Raw genomic sequence first — 15185 nt, forward strand, 5'->3', positions numbered from 1 at the left:
TTCCTGTCTTGCAGGAAATCACGCACAGAGCGAGCAATATGGCTGGTGGCATTGTTATGCTGAAGTGTCATGTCAGGATGAGCCTGCAGGAAGGGTACCACATGAGTGAGGAGGATGTCTTCCCTGTAACGCACAGCGTTGAGATTGCCTGCAATGACAACAAGCTCAGTCCGATGATGCTGTGACACACCGCCCCAGACCGTGACAGAGCCTCCACCTCCAAATCGATCCCGCTCCAGAGTACAGGCCTTGGTGTAACGCTCATTCCTTTGACGATAAACGCGAATCCGACCATCACCCCTGGTGAGACAAAACCGCGGCTCGTCAGTGAAGATCACTTTTTGCCAGTCCTGTCTGGTCCAGCGACGGTGGGTTTGTGCCCATAGGCAACGTTGTTGCCGGTGATGTCTGGTGAGGACCTGACTTACAACAGGCCTACAAACCCTCAGTTCAGCCTCTCTCAGCCTATTGCAGATTGGATTGTGCATTCCTGGTGTAACTCGGGCAGTTGTTGTTGCCATCCTGTACCTGTCCTACAGGTGTGATGTTCAGATGTACCGATCCTGTGCAGGTGTTGTTACACGTGGTCTGCCACTGCGAGGATGATCAGTTGTCCGTCCTGTCTCCCTGTGGCACTGTCTTAGGCGTCTCACAGTATGGACATTGCAATTTATTGCCCTGGCCACATCTGCAGTCCTCATGCCTCCTTGCAGCATGCCTAAGGCACGTTCACGCAGATGAGCAGGGACCCTGGGCATCTTTCTTTTGGTGTTTTTAAGAGTCAGTAGAAAGGCCTCTTTAGTGTCCTAAATTTTCATAACTGTGACCTTAATTGCCTACCGTCTGTAAGCTGTTAGTGTCTTAACGACCGTTCCACAAGTGCATGTTCATTAATTGTTTATGGTTCATTGAACAAACATGGGAAACAGTGTTTAAACCCTTTACAATGAAGATCTGTGAAGTTATTTGGATTTTTACGAATTATATTTGAAAGACAGGGTCCTGAAAAAGGGACGTTTCTTTTTTTGCAGATTTTATTTCAATTAAATGTTTCACTACAAGATTGCATGTATTTAAGCATTTTTTTGTTTGTAGTAGGGACAGTAACATTAATCCCCCCAAAAAGTGTACTTTAATATTATTAATTTCCAAAAATTATGCTTTAAGGAAAATGTTTATATATTTTTTCATTTTTTATTTGTATGTTTAACTCACATAAGTATGCATTAAGGTGTCTGTAATATAATACATGTGGCAAAAACGAATGTAGACATTAATAAATGCATTTCTATAGCTTCTAAAATATTTTGTATAACGGTGGGGGAGTACCAAGATGGAGCTACGGTGGCTTCAACATAGCGCCCCTAACAGTCATCTAGTGTGTATATATAAATCGTTGTTCGTCTACAGACATACAAGTAATGTCCAAGTATTCCTTTCTGACTTGTTCCAGGCTTTTTAGAACATTTGAAAACAGCTGCAAACAGGTACAGCTCTCAAACGGACTCCTGGTCATTTCTTAACAGGGCTGTTATGATTGATGACCAAATCTGATCTGAGTGCCGTAGGATTTAATCTCAGGGCTTCACTGGAGAGCTCATTGATTCACAGCTTTAGTGTGGCGTGTGCTTGTAAGGGTGAATATGATAACAGTTAGCGCTGACTGACTCAGAGTAGGAAATAGAGATTCTGCAAATAAAACTGTATAATATATTTCAGAGTATATTTCTCTTCTTTGCTGTGGCCATATATAGATGTATATAATTAAAGTAATACTTTAACGGCCTTATAGCGTCACAAAAAAATCCCCCCTCTTCATGTAAGCCTCTTTATGTTCAGCTGAGGTGATGGTTACATGCTATTGTTTTGTGTCACATCTAACTCTGCTTATGTACTTTTTTACACTGTTAAAACATTCATTTTAATTAACTATTTGTATCTAACTCATCTCTCTAGCTTTTTATGTCCTTTCCATGCCCCTCCCCCAACAAGCTAAAATGAATATCTGTTTTGTACTTGCCCTGACCTGTACTTGGCCTGACCTTCATAGTGGCAACACTTTCACCTTTGAGTCACAAGACTGCAGACTTTCCCCCCTAAATGCACATTGAACATCTATCCCCACTCCACTCCAGCATGTCACCATAGAGGGAACAGGCGAGTTAAAGGACCGATGGTGAGGTCAGCCAAGTGTTTACAGAGCAGTGGAACCTGGAAGTGTGTGTGTGTCTGACCTGCAGAAAATATCTGATTACATGATGACTCAGGCCCCTGTAGGAACGGTATCTGGCTCTACATGTTGCCCTTAACGACAGATCTAGGGTCAGATTGCAATACCCTCAATTATGAGCTTAGTCATTAGGGAGATTAAAAAGTATGTGATCTTGTATCAGTCTTTGGGGAAGACCTCTGCACCTACCCCCACTGTGCCGGCACTTTAGGTAGGTCGTCATGCCATGGTCCCAACAGTTGATGCATATCCTGTCACTTTTTTTGTAATCTCCTATCAGCAATGTGCCGGTTTTACATACAGTACCAGTCAAAAGTTTGGACACCTACTCATTCAAGGGTTTTTCTACATTGTAGAATAATAGTGAAGACATCTCAACTATGAAATAACACATATGGAATCATATAGTAACCAATAAAGCGTTAAAAAATATATATACGTTTTTTCAAAGTAGCCACCCTTTACCTTGATGACAGCTTTGCACACTCTTGGCATTCTCTCAACCAGCTTCGCCTGGAATGCTTTTCCAACAGTCTTGAAGGAGTTCCCACATGCTGAGCTCTTGTTGGCTGCTTTTCCTTCACTCTGCGGTCCAACTCATCCCAAACTATCTCAATTGGGTATATCTTGATTTGTTTAACATTTGTTGCTTACTATATGATTCCATATGTGTTATTTCATAGTTTGTCTTCTATTATTCTACAATGAATAAAATAGTAAAAATAAAGAAAAACCCTTGCATGAGTAGGTGTCCAAACTTTTGAATGGCACTGTAAATGTCCCCAAATTCCTTTATGTAAACATGTTTCTGCAGAATGACTGACAGCTTGCTTTCACATGCAAAATTCTAATTCTCACAGAAATGGTCTTCTGTGCACCTTGGAAATCATGCCTTGCTTCGACAATCCTTTTGTGCATCCAGTGTGGGTGGAGCGCCCCCGTGTGAGCACTGAGTAGGCCTTAATTTTGTAATGTAAGAAAAAGGTTCCACGGTTGTGTATTACCATAAAAATATAATAAAGTCTGGCCATGAATATTAGAGAAATTAACGGCATTCTCAATCCATAATTTGGTTAGCATACCGAATTGTGGTCTTTTACATAGTCGGAGCAGCTTTGATGCTTCTCATGAGTATGTATTTTACATGTTTAGGGGCATAGTTTCTCAGTTAGTAACTTATTGTTGAAATCCTAACAATGAGCATATGCATAAACAGGCACTACCTCAGCGTTTCCTAAACTCGGTTCTGGGGACCCAAAGGGGTGCACATTTTGTGTTTTGCCCTAGCACTACACAGCTGATTCAAATAATCCAAGCTTGATAATTAGTTGATTATTTGAATCAGTGGTGGGCAAATACCAAAACGTGCACCCCTAGGGGTCCCCAGGACCGAGTTTAGGAAACCCTGCACTACCTGCTAAAGTTCATGATAGAGTTAAAAAGTTCTCACTCTAAAAAAACCTCTAGAAACATTTTAGGGAGGCTGAGATAGAAAAATGCTTTTTACTTTCATTACATAATGTACTTGGCTTAGCTACAAAAAGTGCAGGTGCAAAAGGTTGACATGGTAAGATGGCATTAGTCAAATAATAGCTCAGCAGCATGACAAATGGACATGGACAAGGCATGCTCTCTGTGTTGGAAGGCCCATGGAAATTCAGATTGTGTGTTAGTCAAACATTTTTTTTTGTTTCTAATAAGCCATACATATTTGGGTGGTTGACAGGACAATGATACATATTTCAGTCAGCCAACTGAATGAGTTCATAGATGTTTTTACTCTGTTTTGTGTTCACTCTGATTCAGAGGGGTTGGGTTAAATGCGGAAAACATTTCAGTTGAGTCAACTGAAATGTCAAGGTATCCCCCTTTCAATCTAGAACAGCGCTGGCTGGCATTGTAAGGGCCCGAGTGTGCTCTATGCTGGCCTTTGTTCCAGTCAGATTTTGGTTCCTTTCCATCTTATTTGATCATTGGATGGTCATATTCATCTCAACCTACACATTGTGTGCCACCCACAACATGGACCTGTGTCAAAAGTGAAAACAAATAACCATCTGTATTTCTTCGTCACCATTATGTTTGCCCACTTTTTTGCCAAAATGAGTGAACACTAGCTTTCTAAGTGGAGAAATGCTGAATGCCCCAGACCCTTGAAACAGTGGGAGATTTTAGCCTTCACAACACCACCACACGTGTTTTACCGCTCCTTTTCTACTATTCTGATACATTATTTTATTATTTATTTCCTGTAATGACATGTATGGAAAAGAAAACACATTTGATTTCAAAGTGTTTTTTGAAAAATGTACACAGTATATAATAATAAAAAGATATTTGGAAAAACTGCAGTTTTTTTCTTTGTAAAATGTTCCTGAGTTTTATTCTGTTACCAAACATTATCTGCAAAGTTCTTCCAGTAGATGTTTTTGTAAAATGTTCTGTAGAAATTGTTGAAAGTAGTGATTGTGCATAGTTATGTTTTTTTTTAAACTTTGAAATCAATGTTTTTTGTTTGGTATACATTTTAAAGTGAGAAATCGGAGTCTCAGTAATTCCATTACCATGGAATTGCCCAGATATACATAGTCTCCATTGTCCTTTATAGTCATAATTTACATGATTGAGTGACCCCCGGCCTGCTTTCACCTATGTACGTTATCAGCTGCATCTGGTTACTTGTTCCTTGTGAAATTATGGGCAGAAAGACAAATTCAACTCCATCTTTCATCAAATCAGATAGCTTGTTCATCACACAACCATTTGATGTTGCCAATTATTTTTATGATTTCTTCAAATCAAATGTGGTCACATAGACCTTACAGTGAAATGCTTACTTAAAAGCTCTTAACCAACAATGCAGTTAAGAAAAATACCTAATAAAAAATAAAAGTAACAAATAATTATAGAGCAGCAGTAAAATAACAATATCGAGGCTATATACAGGGGGTACCAGTACAGAGTCAATGTGCGGGGGCACTGGTTAGTCGAGGTAGTTGAGGTAATATGTACATGTAGGTAGAGTTAAAGTGACTATGCATAGATGATAGAGTTGCAGCAGCGTAAAAGGGGGGGGGGGGCATTTGATTAGATGTTCAGGAGTCTTATGGCTTGGGGATAAAAGCTGTTTAGAAGCCTCTTGGATCTAGACTTGGTACTCCGGTACCGTTTGCTGTGCGGTAGCAGAAAGAACAGTCTATGAAGTCTGAACATTTTTAGGGCCTTCCTCTGACACTGCCTGGTATAGAGGTCCTGGATGGCAGGAAGCTTGGCCCCAGTGATGTGCTGGGCCGTACGCACTACCCTCTGTAGTGCCTTGCGGCCGAGCAGTTGCCATACCAGGCGGTGATGCAACCCGGCAGGATGCTCTCGATGGTGCAGCTATAGAACCTTTTGACGATCTGAGGACCCATGCCAAATCTTTTCAGTCTCCTGAGGGGGAATAGGTTTTTTGTGCCCTCTTCACGACTGTCTTGGTGTGCTTGGACCATGTTAGTTCGTTGGTGATGTGGACACCAAGGAACTTGAAGTTCTCAACCTGCTCCACTACAGAATGGGGGTATGCTCGGCCCTCCTTTTCCTGTAGTCCACAATCATCTCCTTTGTCTTGATCACGTTGAGGGAGATGTTGTCCTGGCACCACATGGTCAGGTCTCTTGTTGGTGATCAGGCCTACCACTGTTGTCATCGGCAAACTTAATGATGGTGTTGGAGTCGTGCCTGGCCGTGCAGTCATGAGTGAACAGGGAGTACAGGAAGGGACTGAGCACACACCCCTGAGGGGCCCCCGTGGTACCAATGGTACTTCATTGGCAAAGTGGGCAAACTTAGGCAGGAAATGCCAACAACGAACAGTGAGCCATTGTACTCAAAACAAATAATTAAAGAAAATAATTGCAAGTTAGAATTTTGTTAAGTTAGTTTTTGATCAATAATGACAAACCTCCTGGCGTTGACAACTTAGATGGAAAACTACTGAGGATGGTAGCTGACTATAGCCACTCCTATCTGTCATATCTTTAATCTGAGCCTAGATTAAAGTCTTTGTCCTCAGGCCTGGAGGGAAGCCAAAGTCATTCCGCTATCCAAGAGTGGTAAAGCGGCCTTTACTGGTTCTAACCTATCAGCTTGCTGCCAGCTCTTTGCAAACTGTTGGGGAAAAATGGTGTTTGACCAAATACAATGTTATTTCTCTGTAAACAAATTAACATAATTTCAGCATGCTTGGGGTGGCAGGTAGCCTAGTGGTTAGAGTGTTGGACTTTTAACCAGAAGATTGCAAGATCAAATCCCTGAGCTGACAAGGTAATAATCTGTTGTTCTTCCCCTGAACAAGGCAGTTAAGATATGAAGGTCAGTCAATCTGGAAAATTCCTAAAACGTTGAATGTTTCTTCAAGTGCAGTCTCAAAAACCATCAAGTGCTATGATGGAACTGGCTCTCATGAGGACCACAACAGGAAGACCCAGAGTTACCTCTGCTGCAGAGGATATGTTCATTAGAGATAACTGCACCTCAGATTGCAGCCCAAATAATTGCTTCACAGAGTTCAGGTAACAGAGACATCTCAACATCAATTTTTCAAAGGAGGCTGTGTTAATCAGGCTCTCATGGTCAAATTGCTGCAAATAAACCACTACTAAAGGACACCAATAAGAGAAAGAGACATGTTTGCACCTAGAAACACGAGCAATGGACATTAGACCGGTGGAAATCTGCCCTTTGGTCTGATGAGTCCAAATTTGAGATTTTTGTTTCCAACCACCTTGTCTTTGTGAGACGCAGAGTAGGTGAACATATGATCTTCTCGTGTGGTTACCACCGTGAAGCATCGAGGAGGAGGTGTGATTGTGTGGTGGTGCTTTGCTGGTGACAATGTCTGTGATTTAATTTGAAGTCAAGGCACACTTAACCAGCATGGCTACCACAGCATTCTGCAGAGATATGCCCTCCCATATGGTTTGCGCTTTGTGGAACTATCTTTTTATTTTTTTACAGGATAATGACCCAAAACCACACCTCCAGGCTGTGTAAGGGCTATTTGACGAAGAAGGAGATTGATGGAGTGCTGCATCAGATGACCTGGCCTCCACAATCACCCGACTTCAACCCAATTGAGATGGTTGGGGATGAGTTGGACCGCAGAGTAAAAGCAGCCAACCAGTGCTCAGCATATGTGGGAACTCCTTCAAGACTGTTGGAAAAGCATTCCTCATGAAGCTTGTTGAGAGAATGCCAAGAATGTGCATAGCTGTCATCAAGAAAAAGGGTGGCTACTTTGAAGAATCCTAATTATAAAATTCTTTTTTTGGTTACTACTTGAAACTAATCCAGTGCGGAGGCTGCGGGGATAGCACAGTCCAAAAAGACGTGTGGCAAAGATGCACAATGCACGTCTCTCTCCAGGATCCGCGCTCTCCAGCCAATTTGTGCACATGCATTGTTTCATAACTTAATTGTGTGAATTGTTTGCATTTGATTGTTAGTGTCTATCAATTCCCCATTACATACACTAAATATACAAACGTATGTGGACACCCCTTCAAATTAGTGGATTTGGCTATTTCAGCCACACCCATTTAAAAAAATTTTTTTTACCTTCATTTAACTAGGCAAGTCAGTTTAGAAAAAAGTCTTATTTTCAATGACTGCCTAGGAACAGTGGGTTAACTGCCTTGTTCAGGGGCAGAATGACAGATTTGTACCTTGTCTGCTCAGGGATTTGATCTTGCAACCTTTCAGTTACTAGTCAAATGCTCTAACCACTAGGCTACGCTGCCGCCCCATTGCTGACAGGCGTATAATATCGAGTACACAGCCATGCAATCTCCATAGACAAACATTGGCAGTGGAATGGCCTTACTTGAAAAGCTCAGTGGCTTTCAATGTGGCAATGTCATAGGATGCCAACTTCCCAACAAGTCAGTTCATAAAATGTCTTCCCTGCTATAGCTGCCTCAGTCAACTGTAAGTGCTGTTATTGTGAAGTGGAAACATCTGGGGGCAACAACGGCTCAGCCGCGAAGTGGTAGGCCACACAAGCTCACAGAACGGGACCGCTGAAGCGAGTAGCATGTAAAAATCGTCTGTCCTCGTAACTCACCACCGAGTTACAAACTGCCTCTGGAAGCAATGTCTTCACAATAACTTCTTCGGGATCTTCACAATGTGTTTCCATGGCTGAGCAACCCCACACAAGCCTAAGATCACAATGTGAAATGCCAAGTGTCGGCTGGAGTGGTGTAAAGCTCGCTTTCATTGGACTCTGGAGCAGTGGAAACGTTTTGTCTGTAGTGATGAATCACGCTTCAACCTCTGGCAGTCTGACGGACAAATCTGGGTTTGGCGTTTACCAGGAGAATGGCAGCTTCTGTGACTCCAACTTTGTGCCAACAGTTTGGGCAATGCCCTTTCCTGTTTCAGCATGACAATGCCCCCATGCAAAGCGAGGTCCATACAGAAATGGTTTGTTGAGATCGGTGTGGAAGAACTTGACCTGCACAGAGCCCTGACCTCAACCCGATCGAACACCTTTGGCATGAATTGGAACGCCGACTACGAGCCAGGCCTAATCGCCCAACATCAGTGCCGACCTCACTAATGCTCTTGTGGCTGAATGGAAGGAAGTCCCCGCAGCAAGAGTGGAGGCTGTTATAGCAGAAAAGGGGGGACCAACTCCATATTAATGCCCATGATTTTGGAATGAGTTGTTTGACGAGCAGGTGTCCACATTATTTTTGTTAATGTGGTGTATATCACCAGTAGTACATTTACCGTTAATTGCTATAATTTCTAATCTACGATGTTTGTTTTGTTACGGTAATTTATGTTAATGCTTTCAATATATTTATTATTATTACTCCAGTCTTATCTGTCTCATTGTCGGAGTGGACACATTGTTTGCAGATTGCCCAACCTATGCTACACTTGTGTGAAACAGGTTTTGGTTTATTTCATTCCATTTACGCGTTTTGTCATTTAGTCATTGTCTTTTGTTTGGAGCGTGCTTGTCAATGTTGAGTAACCAGATTACGCACAAAAGTACTATAGGCTATCTGGCCTGCGTGCAAATATATGTCAAAGGCCATGCTTAGCCAATGTGATTCAAAGGATATTTCTTTTTACCCTGATATTTGGCTTTATTGGCTATTTTTACGTAGTTGGCAATAAAAGTTACTTTTTATGTTTATCATTTTAATTTTGATTTGGATAGAATTTTGATTAACCACATGACAAGGATTTTGAGATACAAAGACGTTATTATACATGAAATTAAACTTTTCCACAAATGTGCATATGAAAACCGTAACTCGGTAGAAATGGTAAGATAAATTGGCATTCCACATGAGAAAGGTTGCCGCCGACTCGTGTAGCCTATTACCGGAAACTTCAGGAGAGTAACAGCAGAATCTGCGAGTTAAGGAGCAGGGTAAAAAACAATATTCTGCTTATCTTGATCTCTGGCTATCTCTTGAGTCATTTGTGTGTTATTTAATCAAACAGTAAGTTTAAAGCAACAGACAAGCTCAACATGAAGTGTTTTTTTCTCAAAGTTGCCAGAATGTCACATCCTACTTATCAATACACTCATAACAACCTTATTTTACCTTTTATTTAACTAGGCATGTCAGTCAAATTCATATTTTCAATGACAGCCTAGGAAACTGCCTTGTTCAGGGGCAGAACAACAGATTTTTACCTTGTCAGCTTGGGGATTTGATCCAGCAACCTTTCGGTTACTAGTCCAACACTCTAACCACTAGGCTACCTGCAACCCCGAATAAGCCATTCAATTTTGCGACAATTGCCTGCTTGCGGAGGGCTACAGAGAGGTCGGTATGCTAGGCATATAAATAGCTGATTTGAACAGGCTACAGGGAAAGCCAAGACCTGCGATTTTTCTCGTTTTTCTCCACTCCGAGTCCCGGCACCATCTTCTGATGGAGCATCGGAGGTTCCTTCCGTATCGGCCAACGTTGTGATGGCATCGCCGAGTTCTGCTTCACCAGGGTCTTACGGTGGGCTCTGCTATTCCTATCATTTGTGGGGGGCGAGTTAGAGGAGCCCCTAGTTGGGCTGGGGGCTCTGGCTCGAAATGGACAACAACCATTATTATGGGAAGCCCCATGGTTGTTTTCCTGGAACTAGGGTATTGGATTTATTAGAAGTCATGCCCACCATCATGGTTGTTTTCCTGGAACTAGGGTATTGGATTTATTAGAAGTCATGCCCACCATCATGGTTGTTTTCCTGGAACTAGGGTATTGGATTTATTAGAAGTCATGCCCACCATCATGGTTGTTTTCCTGGAACTAGGGTATTGGATTTATTAGAAGTCATGCCCACCATCAAGAAACAGATTCCTGCTCTGAAAACAGTTGCATATTGGGTCTAATGATATTATGTGTGTGAAATCTGTAAAGCTAAGAGACAACTTCTTACAGCTCTTGTAGAATGCTCAGGAATGAGCAGAACATATAATTGTCTCGGGCCCAATTCCATCTCCTCGCCGTTGTGGGACAGAGTGTTTTAGCCGTTTTTGGTCTCTTTACCAGTGAGTGGTTAATGCATCTGACCAAGTACTTGGGCATGTCCTTCGTCAACAATTTTGACTCCTTCTGGAATGGGCCTGGCTACTTTTTGGAAGACGGAATTCACCTGGGTGAAAATGGCTCCTGGCTGTTGTCATCAAACATTGGAAAGGTTGTTGGTCAACAAAATTTATATGAGGACAATATTAGCATTACATGTAAGTCAGTTTTTACCATCTCCTCTTTGGTCACTGTGAGAGTTCCACATGTTGTATCTGAAAGTGGTGACATGCCTAATGGTGCTCACTGGAGAAATGTCATTGCTATTCCTACTTTGTTTTCTTTTCCTAATAAGTATAATCCAATCGTTGAGTATCCTGAACCTCCGTATGATTTTAAATGCAGAAAAGGTTTGACATTTTTACATCTTAATATTCATAGTTTATTACCTAAAATTGATAATGTCAAGATCTTGGCCTGGTTAACTGATAAAACCCTGGACTCTGATGTTGCTATGGATGGTTGCAATGTGTTTAGGGCTGATAGGAAAGGCAAAGGCGGTGGTGTTGCTATTTACACAAATTATATTTTTTCTGTGTGTCTAAGGCTACATCCAGTCCTAAACAATTTGAATTGTTGGCTTTGAGTCTTCAGTTGGGTTCAAACAAAAAAATAAGCTACAGGAATCTATCGTCCACCCTCTGCCAAGAAGTGTGTACTAAATTAACTCACTGATTTAATTGCAATTTTTACTACCCCAGAGGTGTTGAACGCTGGAAATGTGTATCTTGCATGGGGAACGCAGGATGCTGACTGTTTTAAAGGATTTTGTACTATTCTAAATTTGACCCAGCTGATTACAAAGCCCACTCGTCCAAACTTAAAGGACCCTACAAAATCGACTTTGATTGACCTCATATTTACAAATACTCCAGAGAAATATGCTGGGAGTTCGGTATTTGCTTTGGATATTAGTGACCACTGTCCTTTTGTACGTGGCAGGGATATACAGATGCCTACATCAAACCTCATTTTATCAACAAGGAATTTTAAACATTTCAATGAGCAGGCCTTTTTTTTGTGACCTTTGATTTTATTGCATCTATTCTTGACCCAGAGTTAGCTCTGAACCACTTCTCAAATGTTTTCAATTGTATTGTAGATAAACATGCTCCCTTTAAAAAAACAGAGAATTAAAAATAGGTCTTGCCCTTGGTTCAGTCCAGAGCTATCTGAAGTCAAACACAACAGAGATGCTGCCTGGGCCAAAGCTAGATCCAGACTGGCAGTCTTTCGGGCTATTGAGAAATCTGTGTGTAAAACTAGTCAAAAAAGGAAAATCTGATTATTATGTTAATGTCACGTCCTGACCAGCAGATGGAGCTGTTGTAGTAGTTTTGGGGTCAGGACGTGGCAGTCTTGTGTGTGTGAATGTTCTGTGTTGGTCTTGTGACTCCTGATCAGGAACAGCTGGGGATCGTTGTTCCTGATTGGGAGTCATATATGTAGGAGTATGTTTGTCACTTGGTTTTGTGGGTAGTTGTCCTTGCACTGCATTGTATGTGCCTGCAAGACTGTTGCTGTTGTCTTTATTGTTTTTGTCCAGTGGATACTTTACTCCTTTTTTTTTATTATTAAAAAAACATGAGTATCCACATACCTGCTGCGCCTTGGTCCATTCTTGACGACGGTTGTGACAGTTAATACACTATCAGAATTTACAGAGATCCCAGCTAAATTTTGGAAAGCTGTTACATCACTGAAGGCTTGTCTTCTCTCACCGCCATTGGAATCTGAGCAGAGGAAATGCGTTCTCTGTAGTGATGAATCGCGCTTCACTATTAGGCAGTCCAAAGGGCGAATCTGGATTTGCCGGATGCCAGGAAAATTCTGCCTGCCCGAATGCATAGTGCCCACTGTAAAGTTTGGTGGAGGAGGAATAATGGTCTGGGGCTGTTTATCTTGGTTCGGGCTAGGCCCATTCGATCCATTGAAGGGACATTTTTACGCTACAGCATACAATGACATTATAGATGATTCTGTGCTTCCAACTTTGTGGCAACAGTTTGGGGAAGTTCCTGTTTCAGCACAACACTGCCCCCGTTCACAAAGCGAGGTCCATACAGAAATGGTTTGTCGAAATCGGTGTGGAAGAACTTGACTGACCTGCACAGAGTGCATCGTATTCGGGACGTTGTCAGCTGACCCATCTAGACTACACTGAAATCAGTCGTAGCAAGCTCAGTAACTCAATGCATGCACACACTTCTATTGCATATGCATTCACCTGTATTGTAGGCCTAGGCTACTGACCAATGTATCAATAGAGATTTACCATAAAAATAAATTATTACCATTTATGTTATGTAGTTTGATAAAAAAAACTTGTGAAATCGATATGATTGTATAATTGATTTATTGATGCATACATGGATGTCTCTGGAAGATGTTTACTAACATTTTTAAATGTAATGATATTGAATATCGCCATAAAATATCGTCCATCAGCTTCCTTGGTCCCCCCAAAAATTGGTATAGGCCCTAAAAGAAAACATATTGGTCTTTCTCTATTACACACCCACCACAGGAACACACTTTGTCTGTCTCTCTCTCTCTCATTCACCCACCCACCACAGGTACAAAAATACACCAATTGTCACACCCCAATAGCACAATGTTGAGTACTGTAGAAAGACTTAGATGTAATATTATTAGATATCATTATCTCTTCTGCAAAGACAAACCTATTTAAACATGAAAATGTACTCTGTGTTTCAGCCATTGAGCATGTTCTGTGTCCTGTCCTCCAGGGGGCAGCAGCAGTAGCCGGGGCCAGCGTCATCCAGAGTATCTGTCTCCCTCTGCTCAGTGTCTATGCAGCGCCCTCCAATGGAGCCTCACAGGTAACACACAACCACAACATGGGCGCATCCCAAATGGTGCCATTTGGGATGCGGAACATGACATAAAAGCATTGATATAAAAGCCTGCTCTAGACGCTGCGCTATAACTTCATAAACGAGGCCCTCGACTTTGTTGGAGTGCAACGCATATTGCAGGTGTGTGTGTGGAAGGGGGGTTGGTAATCTCATTGTGTAATGTTTCCTGAGGTTTGTGTGTATGCGTGTGTCTGTCTGAACATGAGACCTAAGGTGTCTGTTTCTTTGTTTCCGTCAGTGTCCGTCAGTGTCTGAATGCGGTGTGGACGGTCCAGAGTCTGGTTTGTCTGGACGAGGCTGACCACACGGTGAGCTTTCTGCTGCAGCTGTCCAGCTTCTGTAAGGAGTGGCAGTTCCACCTGCCCCAGCTGCTCCAAGATGTACAGGTCAGCCAGCACTGACCAGTAGCACTGACCATGACCAGTAGCACTGACCAGTAACACTGACCATGACCAGTAGCACTGACCAGTAGCACTGACCAGTAGCACTGACCAGTAGCACTGAGCATCACGTATACTGTCCATCTGTATCTTATAATTTCTTTTTTTATATGAATTTACATTGACCATTTTAGTCATTTAGCAGCCGTTCTTAACCAGAGCGACTTACAATTTAGTGGATTCATCTTAAGTTAGCTAGGTGAGACAACCACATATCAGTCATAGTAAGTACATTTTTCCTCAGTAAAGAAGTTATCTGCTAGTAGGAAAAGACAAGTGCAAGCTTTTTTATTAAAACAATTAATGGAGGGGATAAGACTGAGCTGTCTTATTTAAGATGCTCTTTGAAGAGGTAGGGTTTCAGATGTTTTCTGAAGATGGGCAGAGACACTGCTGTCCTAGGATCAGGGGGAAGCTCTTTCCACCACTGAGTTGCCAGGACAGAGAAGAACTTTGACAGGGGGTCGGACGGCCAAGAGACCCGAGGGGGCAGAACGGAGTGCTCTGGTTGGGGTGTAGGGTTTGTGCATAGCCTTTGTGTGGGGGCAGGGGGCAGCAGTTCTCCTTGCTGCTCCGTGGTCAAGTACCATGGTCTTGTAGTGGATGTGAGCTTCAACTGGAAGCCAGTGGAGTGTGCAGAGGAGCAGGGTGACATGGGAGAACTTGGGAAAGTTCTGGATAAGTTGCAGGGGTTTGATGGCACAAGTGGGGAGCCCAGCCAACAGAGTTGCAGTAGTCCAGACGGGAGATGACAAGTGTCTGGATTAGGACCTGAGCCACTTCCTTTGTGAGGAAAGATCATACTCTAGGGATGTTGTAGAGCATGAATCTGCAGGAGCGAGTTACTGCTTTGAATTTTGCAGAGAACGACAGTGTGTTGTCCAGGGTCACTCCTTAAAACCTGTTGGGGATAGGGGGCAGTATTTGCACGGCTGGATAAAAAACATACCCAATTTAATCTGGTTACTACTCCTGCCCAGTAACTAGAATATGCATATATATAATTGTTTGATTTGGATAGAAAACACCCTAAAGTTTCTAAAAC

The 15185-nt window shown here is 42.3% G+C and overlaps 1 protein-coding gene across 1 annotated transcript in view; it reads left to right on the forward strand.

The window, feature by feature from the left end:
- Window positions 1-13745, forward strand: part of LOC115203744 (volume-regulated anion channel subunit LRRC8A-like) — a 56099-nt gene extending 42354 nt beyond the window's left edge. The window contains exon 3 of the mRNA XM_029768693.1: window positions 13572-13745. Coding sequence (XP_029624553.1) covers window positions 13572-13730 — 159 coding nt within the window. The 3' untranslated portion in view covers window positions 13731-13745. The remainder of the gene's footprint in view (window positions 1-13571) is intronic.
- Window positions 13746-15185: the final 1440 nt, after the last annotated feature.

Source organism: Salmo trutta, chromosome 12 (genome assembly GCF_901001165.1).
Source record: "Salmo trutta chromosome 12, fSalTru1.1, whole genome shotgun sequence".
NCBI classification, from domain to species: Eukaryota; Metazoa; Chordata; class Actinopteri; order Salmoniformes; family Salmonidae; genus Salmo; species Salmo trutta.